Source organism: Pezoporus occidentalis, unplaced genomic scaffold (genome assembly GCF_034315485.1).
Source record: "Pezoporus occidentalis ecotype Australia unplaced genomic scaffold, CSIRO_AGI_Poc_V1 ctg10, whole genome shotgun sequence".
Classification (NCBI taxonomy): Eukaryota; Metazoa; Chordata; class Aves; order Psittaciformes; family Psittacidae; genus Pezoporus; species Pezoporus occidentalis.
In genome coordinates, this window is record NW_026912779.1 from 10551898 (window position 1) to 10572580 (window position 20683).

The window sequence follows — 20683 nt, forward strand, 5'->3', positions numbered from 1 at the left end:
TTGGCAAACAAGGGAGAAACACAGACTGTTGTATTTTGCTAACTGGCTCTTGCTTGATGATGCCTTAGTGGCTGGAGTCAGAATTTGGTATTTTTGTGGAAGTATTGTCGGGGTGTTTTTTTGGTAGCTCATCCTTCATCTAGGGCAAAAAAAAAAGGGGTGAAGCCAGAATATCTGGGTGTAACTTCAGGGTTGAGGTTACATTTGTGGGTGACAATTCAGGGTGCAAAGCACAGGGAGCCTTGTCAAGCACAGTATATGGATGCAGCTTCCCACCAATGCCTCAAATACTTCATTAGCCAAAGAGCGTGAACTTTAACAGCACTCTTGATAGCCATTTCCTAGAAGCTGGTGCTCAAGGGCTCTGTCTGTGCCTGTTATTATTATCCCAATATCTGCTTGTAATTGATGCAAGTTTAATTACCAGTGCTGTCAGTTAACATAAGGAGCTACAAGGTGGTGTAAAAACACTTTGTCACACAACCCCCTGGTACACTAACATATGTGGGAGACAACAACAAAAATTAGGACAGATGAACACCTGGTCTACTTGGATGTGCAGCAATTTGGCAGGATTTTACTGGAAGTAATCACTTGGGCAAGGGAATGGGAATGGGTGTAAGGCAGGTACCCACTAGCTAGCTCAGCTGGGCTTTTGAGCACACACCTTTGCTTATCCCTCATAATTGGGGAGCATGTTGATGCACTCTGTGCCACTGTAGCAGCATTGACCTTCCTCTAGACAAGAGTAATGTGTGTGAACTGGGGTTTTAAATTGTTTCTGAGTTGGATACTTGCTTCTCTTGATTTTTACAGCAATTTAACAGATGATACTGTTATAATCAGTTGCTATCCTAGTTGATACATACAAAACCAGAAAGTATGTGGCTTAGTAGATTCTGTGTCAGACAAATAGCAAATGCTTAATATTTGAGACAATGTATATTTATACAAGTGTTCCATGCAGTAAGCCCACAAATGGTGTCTAGGTCTTCACTGCAGTTGTGGTAGAGCTCAAATTCAGGTGGAAAGCAGGGTTGACAGTATTGCGCTTGCTTGTTTTGGTGGTTGTTTTTAGTGCAGCTCACTTCCTCTCCCCATAGTTAGCTAACATCTGCTAACTAAATGTGGAAATACAATTTCTTAAGCAACAAATGCCCTAGTTCAAAGGGATCACTTCCAGTAGACAAAAATAATTCAACTATATATGGTACTAAAGAGTGAAGTGCCAAGAACATATTAGAAGCATAAATATTTAAACCTTGTTTCAGGTTAAATTAAACTTAATTTCTGTACTGATGGCTTCCCATGCTCTTGGAATTCTGCAGACAGATGTGAGCTGAATTCAGCCCTGAGGGTGGCATTCAGTTCATATGCGTAGCATTGGTTGCAGTGGGAACGGTCTAAATTTCTTGAAGGCTTTTGCAAGAGAAGAGTTGGAGAAATTGCTTCAGAAAGTTCCTGGGTTAGGACAAATGGATGGGGTGTCCCTGTCCCCTGCTCTCCCCACCTTCTTTAATAGAAAAAGACCCCGTGGCAGCTTTGTGTCTCAGCCTGACTCACTTAGAATAACTTATGTATAAGGTGCGTTGCAAGTCCAAGTGCTCCTTGTGATGTCACCATGAACAAGCATGAGACGTTTCTGAGGTGGAAGGAAAGTTAGTGCCTCTGGACAAAGCTGTGGTGTGTCTTCAGCTTTGGTGACTTGCATTGGTCTGAAAATACTTGTGCCACCAAATTGCTGCAGAAGCAGTGGTTTGCTCAACGTGTGCCCACTACATCCTTAGGGGGACAGTAACTCATGGCAGTGGTAGTAGCATTTCTTTCATTTGAACAAAAACCAAAGCAGGAGAGTCCAGAACAGCTTTTATTGATAGCTTTGATGTGTGGCAAAACCATTCACTTCCAGCAAGTACTACCTTAATATTGAGTATTACAGTAAATACACCGGTATCTGTGTATCTGGAGAGAGTGCCTTCATCCTGTGGCTGTGGGGGGAAATGCGACAGCAAAATAACTTGATTTATTGGTATCACCTATAGAACATTGTCCACACAGTGACAGCCCTTTCAGTGACTTTAAATGGGGTGAAAACCGAATAACAATGTTGGCTAGGGAGGCAGCTAATCCGTAATGTGCAGGATGGCCTCCCCGGATTGACAGCTCTTGGGACCTGGATGAGGAAACTCTGTGCAGCTGCTTTTGTGTAGAGAATAGTGTGACCTGCAGATGGAGGCTTTTGCCGGTATCTTAAGCTTCAAAAAAACAAATATTCCCTCAAAATAACACAAAAAAAATAAACTTCCACTTCTTCCTGTTTTTATAGTTCGCTTATTTCCTCAGTGTCATGGTTTTGTCTCCAGTACTGTAGATTATTAATCTTCAGAGGATCAGGACCTTCATAGAAGTATTTCCTGTACATGTTTATCTGTCTCTTTAACAAATCAGTATCTACTTGTTCTCTTCTGAATTTTCCTTCAAATAATGGGAAGCTCTCCCTTAGTAATAAGGCTTTTTGCTAAAAAAAAAAAGTCTAAATGAATCACTGCCAGGGGTTAAAGTACCTTTTGTATGACTTAGTTGATGGCATCCTTTAGGACATCTGCAAGTAGTACCAAATTCCAGAGGTCACTGTCTTCGTGTTGGTTTTGGCAAAGCACTGTTTCAGCTAAACTTCATTTATTTAGTTGTAAGTGCATCTGGAGGTCTCCTGTCCAAGTGTTACTTGGTCTTGTAGAAGAGGGATGCTGCTGTGTATAGAGCTGCTTCTGAGATGGCTATGGATTCCCACATAATTTATTAGTAAGGTCATCATTGGCCCTTGATCAACAAAGAATGCCCATTTCATACGTGCAGCTCTTGCATTGTTGTGTTACAGTGGGATGGAGGCAATCTTTTCAGCCACTACACTACTAACATAGCTAATCTCAACTCAGTTTGTAAATACATACATTATATATGTGCACTTAAACATATTCCTCCTAAAACCTGCATCCATGCATGTGGTGGAGGGGAGCTCAGCTCCGAAGTTCTCCACGGACTCATTACAGCCTGAGCACATCTGGGCATGCTGAAGTGAGGATGTGGTTTCTCCCTTCTACCTCAAAATTGATGGTGTGCATCATCCATGCATCTCCAGGGGAGAGCGCTGGATTGGGATGAGTAGCTGTCTTTCCACCTTGGCTTTCCGTTTCAAACGGAGGTCAGCATCTAACTCCATCACTGAATCTGCTGAAGCTGGGTCTGTTACACTTGTAACTCAACCTTCGTGCTGGTACTACCTTGGGTTTCCGCAGCATGCACAGGATTACATCTATCTCCACAGCATCTTTGTAGTGTTTGCCTGGCGGCTCCTCTAGTGCTGTCCCCATGGTGGAGGAAACATGGATTGGGCGCCTGCCTCATCATAGGGCTAACATTAAGAAAAAGGCATCCGTGGATGGAGGCATAACTTTTTAAATTGCCCCTTGTCCCACCTCACAAATTAATACTGGAAATGGTACTTGATCAGGAAAGCTGGGGGTTTTTTTGTTGTTTGGCTTTGGTTTGTGTTCTTTTGTGTTTTTGGGAGGGGGAAGGTGAAGTTCAGAGAGCTTGTGATTTCCCATCACAGTGCGGATTGTTTAGCAAAGCTCATATTCAGCTTGCTCTAGGAGAATGTGTACGTATTTCTTCCCCTTAGCACACCAAAATGCCATTGCTGTTTTCTCTGAATATTAATTTCTAGCTGACAACAAGGCCTCGCAGTCTTGGCATGTCGTGCTTCCGCCGCTTGCTTGTCTGGGAGCCAAAACGTCCCTCTGGAGTGCTGGGCGTGGAGCTGCCTTCCCTTTGCACGAACGCAGCGGAGACCCATCTTCAGACCAAAGATACTCCTCCCTGTAATTTCTCTTGCTCCCAAATATTGGTGGACATAGTGGCAAAGGCAGGTAAATCTAAGCAAGGAGATCAGAGACGCACGATGCAACTGGTTGAAACCGCCTTAAGGAACAAGAAAACCCAAGTTTGTAGATGGGGCGTTGAAAGATAAGCGTGCACCTCCTGTCGATATTGTGTCCTTGGTAAACAGGAACTAAAACCCGAGTTAAATCTGAGTTTAAGGGGAGGAGAAGTAAAAAACCCAACTTATTTTGGATTGAGATAAATTGCGGTTCTATTATCATCTGCTGAACATGCATAGAGTGGTTGTAACACAGCTTGAGGTGGAAAAAAACAAGTGGGAAGATGGGGGGGGGGGGGTGGAAATTCAGGGTTTATCTGGTATATCTTCTTTCTCCATTCTAGATGCTACCTTAATTTACTGGAGGTGGATGACGTATAGCATAGCTGGGGCTTTGCCCAAACGTAAAAGGTGAATGCTTTCTTATTGCAGATCTTCAGCAAGAAGATAATGCTGCTTTTCTTCCATAGTCATTTTTGATGTTTTTAAACGGTGTTGTGGCCCATTAAGTGAATAAACCTGCATAAGCTGTTACTAGATATTTTCTGAGTTTAGCAGTTCTTCTGGTCTTGTGTGGGGCATTGATGTTCTGGTATTCCCTGATAAACCCAGAAGATTTCAGATTGCAGCACCCAGTTTATACTGTTTGCATGACAAACCCTGATGGGAACAGGATGAGAAGCTCCTTCACCATCTTTGCTGCTAAAAGGAAAGACTGTGGGAGGCTTCAGTCACCTTCAGATATGCCAAAGGACTCCATCTCCCTAGGCAGATGTACCCAAAACTTAACCTTTTTGGAAGCAATTGGCATAAAAACATGAATTTGCAGCATGTTGAACAGCGCCTCTGTCAGAATGAGAATATAAGATGACCCTGAGGTGATCTCCCCTGATTGACTTCTCTGCTGTATGTGAGCAAAATCACTCTTGCCAGTGATACATTCAGCAGGCACTTCACACCGCCATATCTTCTAGCATTTAAAAGATCTGCCTGTTAAACCAGAGCACAGGAAATATAAGCTGTTAAATGCAAGTGACACTTGTGACCGGGCAAAGGGCCGTGGTAGGAAGAGAGGCACGCAACTGCCTGCGGCTTGAGGAAGCGCTTGTTTGTTTGTGCTGTTTCCAAAGCCCTTCAGCTTTGCAAGGGAAGCGAGGGCAGCGACGTAAACAGGAAAGCTGGCTGCAGGGAGAACAAAGTAGAGGTTGGGAGATGCGCACAGTTGGGTGGAGGAAACTGAAGTTACTGGTGAGAGATCTCTGGCTGCTGTAGGACTTAAATAGTAACATCAGAAAGCTGAATAATAATGCTGGATGTCCTGCTACAGAACAGGCACGGCAAAGCTTGCAGTACCCAGTGCAGGAGGGGAAACCTGCCCTGTATCCTTTCTGTGCTCCAAAAGAGGCAGGCTGCAAGGATCACTGTCATACATGAACAATAAAGTAATTCCCATACTACTAAAAAGGAAAGCAGAATCACAAGCACTAACTATCTTCCTTTAAGTCTACAAAATAGACTTAAGGTTGTTCCCAAGAGCACTGGAAAGAGCTGGACAAGGTGCATTTTAAGGGCAAGATAATGTTTTACTAACATTGCATCGTGGTGCTTGCCTCTTGGTCTGCTGGATCTTGCTGCCTTTGCAGGTGCTGTAACATGGAGTCTTGAGACCTGGCATGAGGGCTTTGTGAAAGATAGCACCAACACTTAAAGCGGCAAAGATGATTTGAAATCTAGAAAGAAGACATTTGAGAAGACAAGAAACTGGATATATGTGGTCTGGGATATACCGAATTAGACTAAGAGTACTTGCATGGGAAACTTATCCTACATAAGGGGGAAGCAAAGACACAGTAGTTAGAAGTTAAAGGAAGATTGACACCTTAAAAACCCCATATTTTTTTTTAGGGATGTTGTAGGTTCTTCATCACTTGAGATCTGTTGCAAATAAACTGGAGTAATGCATTTGTTAGACTAAACAGTCGAGATTAAAGCTGAAATGAAACAAAAGTTTGATTTAGGAACAACCAGCCAAGTCAAGCTCTTCAACCTGTATTATGAGCAATAGGTGTTCTCAGGGGACCAGAGGTATGAATCAATTTGTGGCAGTGATTGATCTTGGCTCGTTGAGGCAAGTAGCTCTTCAATGGATGATTTGAAAGAAGCAGTTGAGCTCTGCCATCTGGCCAGTCTAGGAGATACTGATATTGCTGCAAAGAAAACACAGATCCAGATGCAAACTGTGGAAGGGCAGGCCATCAAAAGCACCTCTCCTGAGGTGAAGCGTGTAAAAAGGGAGGAGGAAGGTCTTACTTTTCTACCAGCTTTCTTTTTTACCACTTTTTTATCATGAAAATGAAAATTTGCCGCCCTGTGATGATCGAGTGCCTGTGACATGCAGAAGGAAAAGCACAGGGTTAGATTTCCTGGAGTGTATTACAGCTGTTTGCCCAGGTATCAATTAGGAGCTGTGGAGGAAGGGTTTCATTAGAAGAAAAGCACACAAGGCTTTTCCGGTGCAGAGGAGCTTGGTGCATGTCATTTGTGTAACCTCTTTTCTGGTCATGGATGTTTATTTGGAGTCGAGCAAGACGCTCTCAGCAGCTTCTCTTTGATCTGTCTGCAGGAAAATTAAATCCATATGGCCTTCACTCAGAACCTTTCTGCATCCTGGATGGAAATACCCATCTATACTGGGGTTATATTTTATTGTCATCCGTATGTACAAAGGTCCATTCATCTGTGAGAATGACGTGTCTGTCCAAGGCCTAAGCTTTAAAACACCCAATAAAGAAAAAGGGTTGTTGCAAGCTGTCAGTCACCTGGAGATGGGCTTTTTAAACCTGTATGTAGAGAGTTGTCTTGGTTTGCACAGTTTGAAATGGCAGTGCTGCCTCCAACTTGCCATTGCTTATTTGTCATCTCTGTAATTTATAAACAGGTTGTGTCTTTGCTAGGACCCGGGCTTGTAATATGTGTAATTACCTGGTGTCAAAGGGATGCCTGCACTAGTCTAGCTGGGATGATGGTCTGGCCGTGAGCTGCAAAGCTCTCACAGCTGGATGTTAATGGCAAGATGCTCCCACCATGCTGGTGGCTTGCAGCTTGCCAGAGCCAACTGCAAATAAAAAAAGGGATGGATCTTCTATTTGAAATACTGCAGCCTTTCTCTTTCTTTAGTTTTACTGGAGAACTTGGGGTGTATTTGTGTTGGGAAAGCATCATGTTCAGTGGCAACATCTGGGGAAAGTCTATATTGCATATAGAAATGCAGAAATGCATAAGCAGAATTGAGCTGTGCTGTCAGCAGATCTGCTCCTGCATGGATTCTTATGGACCATCTATCCCCCAGAATACTTCTCAACTGCTGAAGCACTATTCAGCTGTACTTTTAATACACAGGTGTGCGGCATGGGAGAGCCTGACTCTGGTTTCATGGAAAATAGGGAAAGCATAGTAAATGGTGAGTAGAGAGGCACATTTCGGTGCTCCTGAATATTTAGCAGTCCCAAGCACATCGTAAAAAGTTTGAAGTCGTTCCTAAGAATCAGCTTTTCTGCCCTTTTCCCTGGTTTTGCTATACTTCAGCTCTTCCTTGCAGCACGGCTTGAATGAGCACTGAGTGCAAGACAACTTTGTGGGCAACAAAGACAGCACGAATGACATGGGCGTCTCTGAAGTGCTGGACGAAAAGCTACACTGGCCATGTCTGTGAAGTCTTTTGTTTGGGTTTTGTAGGTAGGTTGCTTGGTGTTCCCAGATGATGAGACATTGCAAGTTTCAGAGTGTCCTATGCAGAGCTGGGGCTCCATATACCCGACAGCCTACGCTGCGCCAAATGAAGTGCTGAAACGTCTTTTTGCCTGGCTCACAGGCTGCCAGGGCTTGGTCCTGTGTGTTGTGCTAATGTTGTGCTGCAGAAGTTCAGCCCATTAATGCAACTGGCATTAACAAGGTGCCTGAATTTCATCCTCTTAGTCACAGTCACAGCAGCTACAGTGATAATGGGCTCCTCTTGCTCTGACCACAGTCTTGGCTCTTTGAACTGTGCTTGTAGTTGGCCAGTAGGCAGCAGAAAGCAGATCCGTTGCCTTGTTGGCTATCCAGTTGCAATGTTTACTTTGGATTTCTAATAGCAAAGCCCTGTAGCAGCGTGCCTCCCATTGGAAACTGGGGAAAATGTTCATTTGTTAAGAGCAGCCGCTCACCAGTCCAAGGTAGGAAATGCACAAAAGCTTTGGAGGGTATTTCGGTGTAGCACCAAGCTACTAGGGATGGATGTGCTAAAGTGTACAGGACAGGGTAGTATTTAAGGGGGAAAATAATAGTAATTAAAAGAAAAAAAAAGAGTTCAGCAGTATTGCCAAGCCTGGAGCTGAGGTCTGTTAGCTTAGCCTTGACTTTAAATAACATAACCCAACCAGTGATTCAGTTGATGCTCACGACTATCCGGTGACTTGATACCCACTTCCTTTCAGAGAAAACCCTTGAGAATAGGGCTTGAAGCCAGCTGCGTTTGGTGGTAGTGATGGTGGTTCTTGACTGATGCAACTTCTTGGTGTAGACAGAAGGTCAGGGCTTTATTTGCATCCGTACGGGTTGAGGATGCTGTAACATTTGTAACAGAGCTTTTCTGTGTCTCATGTTTTCACATGCAGTGTTTCTCCCTGCCTGCCCCAGATCCTGGCCCACGGCAAACAAGTGACTGAAGAAAATTCCAGAGTCATGGCTTGACCCAGCCATGTGTGACGCTGGAATTGTGCTTGTTGCTGCTCCTCCATAAGCTGCCTTATGTCGGTGCACACTCTGACTCCCACCGTGTGCTGTGCTTTGAGTGTCTGTGATGATCAGTGACTGGCTGGTCTGTGGAGCAGCAGAAGGCAGGAAAACAGGGATGCTTTGGGGAGATGCAACTGCTCAAGCTGTTGTCTCAAAACCATGATTACAACACAGCTTATTCAAGGATAGTTTTGTCTTAGCACTGGGAGACTTAATTTCAGTTTCCACTGTCCCTTGGGGACAAAGCTTTACAAACTGGGCTTGGAGCAGAAATGGCCAGGCATCTTTAAATTTTCTGGCTGATGTTGCTTTGGACTTGTGTGCTGATTTCTTGCTGGAGACAGCAGAGGACGGAGCTGATGGGTGCTGTGTTAAGCATTTGAGGGTAACAGCAGTGCTGCTGCAGAGCTTGAAGAGGGAAGCAAGGCCCACTAAACTTTAAATTTACTTTGCCCACTAAATTAAGTTCATTATGAGAGGGTAGTGAGACACTGGGACAGGTTTGGATGGGGCTAGTGGAAAGTGTCCTTGTCCATAGCAGGGGAACTGGAACTAGATGAGCTTTGCAACCCTTCCAACCCAAACTATTCCGTGGTTCCATGTTTCTGTGACTTCTTTACGTTGTGTATTGAAATAGAGTATATGCAGCTATCACTTGATCCCACTGGAACAAACCTGAAACGCTGTTGCCTTCAGTGTGACTTTTGACAGTAGCTTGATTCCATTGTTGTTACAAAATCCAACCAAGCTGCACATAGGTGCCTGCAGCTACACCTTCCCGTGCTTGGTGGGTGCTGGAAAGCAGCAGTGTCTGTCCTGGTGCCTTGGGGTGTCCTCAGCATCCTCTGTGCACCTTGGCCTCTGTGCACTGAAAATGGGTTCAAGCCTTGGTGGTCTCAAGCTCGGTGTTTCCATGGTCCAAACATGAAGTTTTCAAGATCTGGTGTGATTTTAGGTTATTTTGTCTGTAAAATGGGGCTGTATCTCTCCTAAAGGATGCTTTTAGTTAGCATCGCCTCAGCCACCGTTGTCCATCCTAGGGGAAAAAGGTATTTTTGCCCCAGTTGAGGTTTAAAACACTTTGGATTTAAGGAAGGCAGAGGCAGCTGTGCCTGGAAACACTTAAATTAGCTTCCCCCCCTCCCTGCGCCTGCCTAATCATCAGTGTAGATTAGTTCAGAAACCGGGCAAGTATTTTTAGAAGCTGCTTTCAGAGCCCCAATGTCACAATTTTTATTCTCGTCGTCGGTGCTGAGGCAGTTCTTGAGCAACATTTCTGCTTTAAAGAAGCGGGAGGACATTTAGGGATGATCCTGTAACTTGAATGGGGAGCACACACTGCCTGGTGAGGAGATAAAGCAATACTGAAAGCTTTTGAGCAGTGAGTGCTTGAGCCCGACTGCCCAAAGTGAAGCAGGGTGTTGCTGTTTTGGCACTGCGGTTGGCTGGACTGCCTGCAGAGGTAGGGTGTACAAGGACCTGCAGCTGATACTTATTAATACCAACTTGTTGCGAACTGGAAGCACTTAAAACCCTGTTGAAAGCCGCAATGGAGTCGAACGCTGCCCCCAAGCCTATCGAGTTGTTTGGACCCTTGTTCGCAGCGCTGCGTTAGCAGCTTTAGGGGAATAAAGTGCAGCCAGGGTTACCGGAGGAGGTGACGCCCGGTTCAACTTTGGACCTGTTTGCAGTGCTGGGTGAGCAAGTGACATGCCTGCCGCTCTGGTGCAACCTCTGGGCAGCGTGTTTGCTCTGTCAGCTCCTGCCGAACGCCCCCGTTATTAGTTTATGGCGGTTGTATCATAATCACTCTATTTTTTTTTCCAGCCTATAACCGGGGTGGGGAAGCAAAGCAAGGATCTTTGGTCTGTGCGTGCGCGTGTGCTCTCGGAGCCGGGAGGAGGATGTTGGGAATGAGTAATGGTCCGGCCGGAGCTGTAATGTGCAGAATACCTCTGGGATGACTCACCCGGTACAATGCAGCACATCCCTCAAGGAGACTGAATCACGCATGGGGGGAAGCCGCTGGCTCGGCGGCAGCAGCCAGCTGGGACTTGGGGCAGCCAACACTGATCCAGAGGCTGGTAGTGGCAGTGATGGTAGAATGGAGCAACCTGGGTGTAAAATGTAGAGGAAATGGCATCCCCCAGCAGGTATGTGTGCATGCTCCCACCGGGTGTAATTTCATGTTTTCTTACTCTTCTTATTTTCCTCCGCCTCCCCCCATCTGCCCCCACAGCCCTTCTGAATCTCTTCTAAATCAGCATGTAATTCATCAGTGAATATGGATGACTGTGAAACACAGGCTTTCTTTGATGGTTACAGATCAAATTCTTTGAGAAGTAAGGCTTTAACGTGCACCCTCTCTTAAACACCGAGAGGAAAATATATGCGGCTTCCCTTGATGTCCCTCTCCATGGACACTTTATGGGGTAGGGAGGTTAAAGAGAGGTGGAAGGCCAAAAAAATCAATATCCATGTTGGTTTTGATGTAGTTAAGACTGTCTTCTTTTGGTTTATTTCTTTAAATGCATTTACCTGGCAAAAGATAAAACCCTTTAGACTTAGAGCACAATTATCCATTCTCTGGTAGAAATTCAGCTGGAATTGAGTCATAGAAAATGTATATATATGTGCAAAATGCTGTCTTCCCTTTGTAGTCAGATCGTACGTGTCACGGAGGATGTTTACAGAGGGATAAATATAGTTGTGTTCTGCACTCATCAAAATGGAGGAGAGTGGGGGGAAAATGCATATTGCTTAAAGCGAGAAATTTGGGGTTTTTTCCTCTGTAAAGTTTGATATTTTTCAGCACTATTGTGTATATTTGTGTGTGCATACAGAAGCATTTTTATGGTCTGGAGCATCATTGATTCTGTAGCTAAGGATAAGTATCCTTTGCATTATTTTCTCTTGTACTGTAATATTTATGGGTAGTAGTATGGATGGGTAGCACTTAGTGTGCAAAATGTATATATGGGAGTAATGGGATAGCTCTTCAGACCAGCTCTTTTGTGGCATCATAGCCTACAGTGTGACAGCAAAGACTTGCTGACTGGGGAAGAGGGTCATGTGGAAATAGCATCGTCTTGTGAATTGAATGGATTTCTCCATTGCATTCCTCTGTAATTTTTGGCAGGCAGGATCAAACCTTGACTTTCATTTTGCGAAATAAGGAGGGTGATAAAACTTTGTAAACCTGCAATACAGTTGCTGGGCTTGTTAGTTTTGTTCTTTTTGCTAAATATCACCATTTATTAGGTAACAGGATAATAGGAACGGAGTGTGCATGGTCAATTTATGCTAGGAAAATAGATAGGGTAGGACTTAGTTGTGGCTTTGTCTGCAGTCAGGTAGGGGGGAATCAATTCAGGATGCAAATCCCATGCAGCTACCTGTGTGGCTGGGTAAGCTTTTATGCGACTTTTGCTTATCTTGCGTGAGATGTAAAACAAATACCATCTGTCATGCAATAGCAACTTCCTTTCTCATTACAGTAAATGATAGCACTAATTAGCTTCCCTTGAAACCTGTTAATGTTTGTGTCCTTGCACAAAAAATAGCAGGACTCGAGTGTGCAACTCTTACCTGTACTGCACGCCAGCGGGATGAGCTGCAGGGCATATTATTCAAATACAGTATAGTATTAAACCGATTTCTTTTGTTCTGCTGCTCCTTACCTCTCTCCGAGGTGTACTGTCTGTGTCGTTATAATGATTTACGGCTAAATTCAGCCATTGAATACATTTGAAGAGAAGTCTTTCGGTTTTGGTTGGGTTTTTTTGAAGTATATCCTAAACCTGTAATTTGCCATCACTGACAAAGCAGCCGCTGGGCAAAGCTGGGAGAGGAAGCTTGTCCTGAGGTAACTCAATTCTCCATTGAGGCTGAGGTTCACTGTGATTTTCTGGGTTATTTTTAAAGAGGTTTCATTAAATAGTCATTCATTAAGATCTTCGTCATTAGTGTGTGTCCCAGTGGTGTTGTGGTTGTCTTTTAGGGAGAAATAAACAACTTTTGGGTATTTGTGTAGCAAGGTTTGCTGTGGGGGTTGATAACTCTGACATGGTTTCACCAATACATTTCATAGATACTTCAGTGCAGCCATAAGGAGTAAGTTAATCAGCCCCTGATGCAGTTAGACTTTCATTTTAATCCAATATTGTTTGTGTAGTAAGCTAATTTCTGGGGATAGCCCTTAAAATCTGTGCGTTTGAGCTGCATCAGTGGATCTTCACTTGCCCATTAGCGTGTTTGCAAGCCCACTTTTTCCCCTAAAAAGCCACTTTCTGGTTCATTTGGGGTTTTGCTTACATGTATGGCACTTTGTGGGATCACCAAGCAAGCCTGGCACAGGAGGAGAGGTTGTGCTGGCCGAAAACACGGGTTTAGCCCATGCAGGGCTAAACCACCCAACCCTACAGCTGTGTGGATAGCAGTTGTGTTACCCTGCCTGCACCAAACCCTGTTGGTTTTTAGCACCAGATCCATAGGGAGAGAGGGCCAAGGGCACATCTGCAGCTGAAAATTGTTCTCATAGAATCATCCCCTAGTCCAGTGCATCCAAATTAGCTGGGACATTGCATTGTAAAAATGCACTGAGTGTTACTCTCACAGCAGAAGCTGCTGCTTTTGTGTGTCATTTCAAACATTGACATTATACCTGGCTTTAATATTATTTATATCATCGTGGAATCATAGGATAGTTTGGGTTGGAAGGGACCTTCAAAGCTCATCTAGTCTAACCCCCCTGCAACAAGCAGAGACACACTCAACTTGATCAGGTTGCCCAGAACCACATCCAACCTGGCCTTGAACATCTATATTATAGTAATTATATTCTAAATTATATATATTACGTATATATATATATGAAACAGTTTTTCATATCTACATAGATGCATATAATGTAGATAGAAAAGTAGTGTCTCATGTTGTTATGTGTATAATTTTTATCTTTAACACATAAATATATTAAATATATATTAAAAATGAGTTTTCTGTGCACTTCCTGGAAGGATCTGAAATAACCATGGAATTCTGAAATCCCACTTGAGCAAGTCAGGATAGAGCTGTTTCTCATAAACTCAATAAAATCAGCTTAAATGCTTAACAAACGTTCTGGTGAAAGGCTTCCTTTGTTCCTGGTTGCCTCTGTGTTTAAGGGAGATGTGGAGGCGGGTGGCTGGATCATTGCAGGTGTCTTGGTTTCTTGAGAAGTCCTTTTCCTTCTGAAAAAAAACAAACAAAACTGCTATTAATCTTTGCTATGGAGGGGTTTTGGTTGTGCTACAGTGATGGAAGCAAACCCAGGCTTGCTGGGCGCTGGTTGCAGAGGAACTGGCACTTCTTTAATCTGCCTTTGGGCTGCTCTAGACCCAGAAAGGCATCAAGGAATGAAAAATCAGATCAAAAGATGGTACTTCAGGCTTGCTTCAGCCTCCTGGAGCCGTGTTCCTTGCATGAGGCCATGTATTGCATAGGAAGACAAGTCTCTGAGGGCTGAAGGTGCTTGAGCCTTTGAGTATCCCTGCCACATCACAGAATCACAGAACAGTTACGGTTGGAAAGGACCTTAAGATCATAAAGTTCCAACCCCCCTGCCATGGGCAGGGACACCTCACACTAAACCATGGCACCCAAGGCTCTGTCCAACCTGGCCTTGAACACCGCCAGGGATGAAGCATTCACAACTTCCCTGGGCAACCCATTCCAGTGCCTCACCACCCTCACAGGAAAGAACTTCTTCCTTATATCCAATCTAAACTTCCCTTGTTTAAGTTTTAACCCATTACCCCTTGTACTGTCACTACGGTCCCTAATGAAGAGTCCCTCCCCAGCATCTTTATAGCCCCCCTTCAGATCCAGGACCCTCACAGTCCATCAGTGATGACCCTGATGGGCTGGGGTTTTCTTGCTGCACACAAGATTTTAGGCATTGCTCAGCAGAAAAAAACCCAGCATTTGGTAATCTGTGTGCAAAACTCTCCTGTGAGGTGCTTTATGGGATGTGCAGGTAGGACTGCGCATGCACAAGCATTTCCTTTGGGGTGGGATTTTCCTCTTCCAGCTTCTGCACTGCTGAATTCCTGCTTTTCCCCCCCTTTATTTTGTGAAATGGTGCGGGTACAAGCTGAACATGCACTGCAAACCTCAGTTCAGCAGCCAGGCGTGAGCTGGGGAGCTGGAAGAGAAAACTCCTTTCCGTTTCCAGAGGGAAGCTGGGAGGAAATACTAAGTGCCAACAAACCTTTCTCGTTTTGTTGAGAAAGAAAGATATGGCCCAGAACTGAAGTTTGTAATGTTCATAGTGGTTTAAGATGCAGTGGCCCAGGACAGGCATATTGCAGGACTCCACCAGCATCTCTGGAGCAAGGCATGTGGAGATCAGTGTCTTGTATTTGCTCTGACCAGGTAGAAACCAGAATTTCATGGATGCCTTTTTATTCTGGCAGTATTGGATTGGAAAGATGGAAAAGTGCAGGTTGCAAATTCATCATAGTAGGGGTGGGTTACACATGCAGTGGTGCCGTGTTCCTGGTGTGATGCAGAGGGAGGGCAAGGAAAACTTCCAGGAGTTTTCTACAGGCTCCGTTTTACTGTTGGATGTGACAAGAGTGATGCAGATGGCTTTCTTCTTTGCTGATATATTTCAGCAGGTTTAAAGCTGTTTTATAAATGGTACTGAAATATCAACTTTATTTTGCTGTGGTGCCGTGCGCTCAGTTTGCTTTCTAACAAAGCAGTAAGTTAGGGTTTTGAAGAAGAAAATGCTGGTTATAACCTGCAGATATTTCACCCTTGCTGGAAGGTTCATGACCCAAGCATCAGATCAAGAAATTGGGAATCCAAAAATAGCAGTTTTTCATGATTTCCATCAAAATGCTGCTGCTTTCTGGCTGCAGGATGAACTCCAGAGGGGATCTGTGCAGCGTAGTTCCCACCAATCACCTGGGTGGAACGGAATGGCTTTAACTCCAGCTGTCAGAGTTGCTGGGGCAGGGATGGAGGGCAAAGGAAGAGCACCATGAAGCACAAGCCAAAGACAGCTTATGCCCCAGTAATCATAAAGTTAAACTTGCATGGTTCCAAATACTTTAAATTGTGTTTAAGTGCCTGGTGTCTGTTGTTCAGTTGAACAGCCCATCCTGTGCTGCTGTTGCATTAGCAGCATCCTGCTGTCCTTTTGGCTCTTCCCAGAAATCTAGGAATGTTGATGCATTAAAGACAGCAGTCTAATTTTGAAGCCTGTTATATGCAGTTATCTTCCTGTCTGAGACCTGAATCTCCCCTGGCCTTGTAAGTTGCAAAGTCAAGAAGGGAGGAAAAGGCTGAAGTGCCTTACAGCAGCATGGACATGTGAGTTTGTGTTTTGGTCAGCTAGCATGGCTTGAGGAAGAAGTGTTATTGAATTATGGACCATGTCTGGGAAGTGTTTTAGATGCTAAATGTGACTCAGAGAAAAGGAGTAAATGTAGTGGGTTGGGCTGCTATTGGTTAGGGGTTTCATTCCCTTAGGATTTTTAGACATCTCAGATGGTATTTGCAGTTGCCGTGTTTGAAGCCAAGTGACTGGTAGGAGGGAGCTGTGTGCTTTGACCTTCCTTTTTACAAAGTCACTGGCAAAACTAAAGCCTTAAGGAAGGAATTACTTGCCATTCAGTCCTAGGTGCAGGATTGCAGCTGCAGGTCCCCACCAGGCATACAACAAAGCTCAGGGCTTTGTGCCCCGCTGGTTTTGCTGTGGTTGCTGTAAGTGAAGTGGCTCGTGCTGGAGAGCTCTGGACGGCGTCAGCTGTATTTTACACTGTGATTCATGCATGCTGAAGGAAAGCACTTTTACCCATCTTAAACCTCACCTGTCTTAGGCACACAAATGTGCTGTAAAAGTGAGGCTATAGGTAATAAAACCGTGGTTCAGCTATCGCAGAGGTGATCCTTCAGTCACTTCTGTAGGAAAACTCAATATTCTTCAGAGTAGCGATTATACACGCACACCCTTTTCTTTAACTATATTTTTCATATATACATGTATGCACACCCACGAGCTATCATTTTTAAAGGGCTCTCTTTTCCTTCCAATAAAAACAGCACGTGGTTCTCCGCGCTACCTTTACTCCCCATGTTCATTATGGGCTTTCTGCTCGGGGTGGGGCGAGCGAACAACCTGAAGCGGCATTGGAACACACTGGCCGGCTGCCATGCAGCTGGGTAATCCCTGCAGATACTTTCTTCCCTTCAGCTTTTAAGGCTGCTGAAGACAAATCTGTAGGGTTAAGATAGCAAAGTATTGCATTGAAGAGCATAATTAAGAATAGTTTGCATGAAGCGTGTAGCGCGTAGGCCATAAAGCCGACAATTAGAGCAGTCTTGAAGTTTTAGAAGGCAATAAACTGAAGGCAACTAAGGCTACTGCAGGTTTCTTTTGGCTGTTTCATTTTTAACTAGATGGAAGGTTTATCTAATCTGAGCTGCAGTCAATGGTAATGGGCCACATGTTTTCATGTACCTCATTAACCATTTCTCCTGCAACAGTCAAGTTGCACAGTTGCCCTGATAAAAGTGCAGGTGAATGAGTTGAACGTGGTTGTTTTGCTGCTTCGGTCCACCAGGGTTTCAGCAGTGACATGCACATGGGCTTTTGCGGGTCACTCCTTCACTCCTGAGGATTCTCAATGCTTCCAACCAGCTGGAGCCTTGGTGTGGTCATGTAAAATTAAATAGCAAAGAAAATAAACAGCTTTTACTCTGAGGAAGCGAGATCCTCATATGGACCTGAAATATTTGAGTACCTTACACATATTTATAATGCTGGCATAAAGGAAAGAAGTATTGCCTATTCTAGGCTTGTGGGTGGGAATGGCAGGCGAGATTTTGCCATAGAAAACTGAAGGAAGCAGTGTGTAGCCTTGAAAATCCAATGCACATCTTCCAAGAGCTAGTCCAGTGACTAAAGCAAGATGTGAAACCCTATTCTTAGGCCTTAACCCCCCCTTTCCTTACTTCTTCTCTTTCTTCTTCCTAAGTCACTTGGCATAGGTTGCACGTTGGGAAACGTGCTTGTGGCTGGAGCGCCGTGGGAGCAGTGACAGGGCTCTCGAGGAGCACAGCGTCACTGGTGACTTTTGATCCTGCAGGAAAGCGTGCCAAGGGATTATGTTAATGGAGCCAGAGCTCTGCTTACCTTGCCAAAGGTGAGCCCTTCTGCTGGACAAGGCCCTCTTCTAATAGCAAAGCAGAGGTCTTGCCATGGTAGGGAGGTGGAAACGAGGTTTTCTAGCTTGATATATTCAAGGAGGTAGCTCTCTTCAAGGTGGGAGAAGTGCAGTTTATACAATGGTCTCTTGGCATGGGGGTGAAATCAGTGGCTTTTATGGCAGAGGTTAGGTCACAATATTGGTGTGGATATGAAGATGAAAACCATATGGCTCTGTCCCACCAGATTGTGATTATATTGGACAGGTATAGTAGTCAGGGGAGCTAAATGGAACATGTAGACATCCACTGGTATTCAGATGTAATTGTGAGCCTAGAGAAATGGAGAGGTGATGGAAACATGCAAATAATCGGTAGAAGTCACAAAGCACTGAGGGGCTGCTGCTTCCTTCATTTTCCTTTAAGTGGAAGATTCCTGCAGCAAAGAAACCGAAGAAGACATTGCTTTTGGAACAGCCAGGGGCTCTGGCTGCTGCTGTGGAAGTGAATGGTAAATCCTGCAGGAGAGTATAGTTGCTAGTGGCAGTTTCCAAGCGTGGAAAGAGAAGCAGCAGTTTGTGTGGATGACTTTTGCAGGAGGATGGGAAGGAAGGTCGTATTGATCAGCTCTGGCTTCCGAAGGGAGCTAAAAATAAGTCCAGAAAGGATCCTTGGTGAACAGGAGGAAAATATAGAAACCTATAGTTGGCTTTCTTGTTTTATTCATGTGTTAATTGCTGGTTCTCATAGATCATACAGGAAAGGTACAGAGAAGGAAACAAAATTGTCTTGGACAGAAGCAGCTCAATGTTTGCACAGTGGAAAATTGGCCGAAGTATTTTGATTAGTTCTGAGGATCAGGAAGCCAAGGGACTCAGCTTGCCCCTGGTAAAATCCAGAAATGGGTTTTCATTAGAAAGTGAAAAGGTAACTGGATCTGTTTATAGACATGCTTGCCCTGTTTCCTGTACCAGAATGCTGCTTTAAGGACTCAAGAGCAAAAACACTCTTTAAAATAGCATTTCTCAGTTCTGTGAATGCCTTATGTGTGTACAGGCTCTGTATCCGAGTGTGCTGAAAAGCTTTTTATCAACGAGTGCAAAGTCTTCAGAGCAACAGGGAATGAACCTTCAGCATCTGTGTATTGCTTTCATCATGTAGGTCCAGTGAGAATGTTGGTGTATGCATGAAATAAAGCTGGTAAAGGGAAAATTGCAGCCTGCGTTTTGCAGGATCTGTCTAGCTGGAGAAGAGATGAGCTGGTCTCAGGTGCCTCTGCCTAGGAAGTGCTTGGTCTATCCTTAAAACTGCCTTCAGGTATGATCTGTGAGGCCGCTTGCTCTGGTATTAAATACAGCCTGGTCATATTAGAGAAGGGGAGCTCAGACTTCAAGCAGTTGGATTACAGAAGTGATTTGAAAATGTCTGAAAGCAAGAAGCAGTTTTGCCTGGTTCAGGATGAAGAACATTACCACTGTGTCTAATTTTGGATAGAAAGGGCCCGTTCTCTTGTACAGGATGCTGGGAAAATGTTTGGATACAGAGCTTTCCGCAAGCGGACTTCCTTTTCCTAAAGGTGTGATACCTGTTGTTGAGCTTCCTCCTTCTGGTGTGTTCACCTCATTGCCTGGAGAGGGACAGTTCCTGGGCAGTTTTCTTTGCAGATCCATTTTCTTAGCCCCTGTTGACATTCCCAGGTTTGAGTGCCCTGCAGCACTTCTGCAGGCACTGGTGGCTGTCTCGGCAGCTCTGCAGCCCACAGTGCCGTGGTTGTGCACGGTTGACATCCAGCCATGCCGCGGTGACCTCCCTGTGAGGGCGTCACGGCTGTCAGCGCTGTAGCTGAGCAGGCACTGGGTTAATCGATGTCTAACACGTGATGGGATGCTCTGAGCCAGGACTGGGCAGTGTGAGGACAGAAAAGCCAACGTGGGTATTTCCCAGCAGCTCTGGGGTGGGGACAGCTTGTTTCAGCTTGGATCTGTTGTGTGTCCCATGCAAGGAGAACACATTCTGCTTACATCCTGTAGTGGTTTTTCTGCTCCTAAATGACCCCCTCCCTGTGGCACTGGAGCTACTGCTCTATGGAAGGGGTATGGGAGGAGGCCTGGGGGAGCAGAGCCTCCTGCTGTAGGGGCTCATTTGGCCCCTTGCAATGGGTACCTGCATTATCCCCAAATCTCAAGTGCTTCCTGCATCTTGTGAGGTTATGACACGCCGCCTTTGAAAGCCCCTCGGAATGCTGGTTGAGCTATTACAGGGACATGATGAGGTCTTCATGACCTGAACTGAAATGATTCTTGTCTCCTTTTGTCTGAGGTGCCAGCCGGAGCCACACCTATGGGGTTTTTCCCATGAGGCTCTCCTAGTTGTGGAGAAATTCGAGTGTCATCTTCCAGAGCTTGCTTCATTACTTTGATCACAGAAAACTTTGTCCATGGGTTATTTGCGCTCTGTGTGTTCTTCCAGTGCGTTGGAGACGTGATGCCCCAATGCGCCTCTTGAGGGTGGTGGCCTTGGGGTGCTGCCTGGCTCACCCTGCTCTCTTATTCCATGTCTCCAGCTGCATGAGAGAATGAGTGTCAGGGACCATGGGTTGTTTGATCTCTATGTGGACATCTGGAAACCTAGTGGGTTCCTTCCTTGCTTTTTGATGGGCCTTCCCTATGGTGGCTTGAGTGGTCAAGGCCACCCATCATGGAGGTGGACTTCAATCCCGGGCGGAAACTATGTACCAGGGTCAGAGCAGTGCTGTCTAAATGCAGCCCTCAG

At 44.9% G+C, this 20683-nt stretch overlaps 1 protein-coding gene across 3 annotated transcripts in view; it reads left to right on the forward strand.

Moving 5' to 3' along the window:
* Positions 1–20683, forward strand: part of SPRED2 (sprouty related EVH1 domain containing 2) — a 66765-nt gene that overhangs the window by 17690 nt on the left and 28392 nt on the right. Inside the window, exon 2 of one of the 3 annotated variants that reach the window (XM_062611633.1) lies at positions 10544–10869. The exons of 1 other annotated variant lie outside the window; for it this stretch is intronic. In XM_062611633.1, coding sequence (XP_062467617.1) covers positions 10853–10869 — 17 coding nt within the window. In that variant the 5' untranslated portion in view covers positions 10544–10852. Of the gene's footprint in view, positions 1–10447; positions 10870–20683 lie in introns of those variants that run through there. One more of the 3 variants, XM_062611624.1, reaches the window with a different exon arrangement.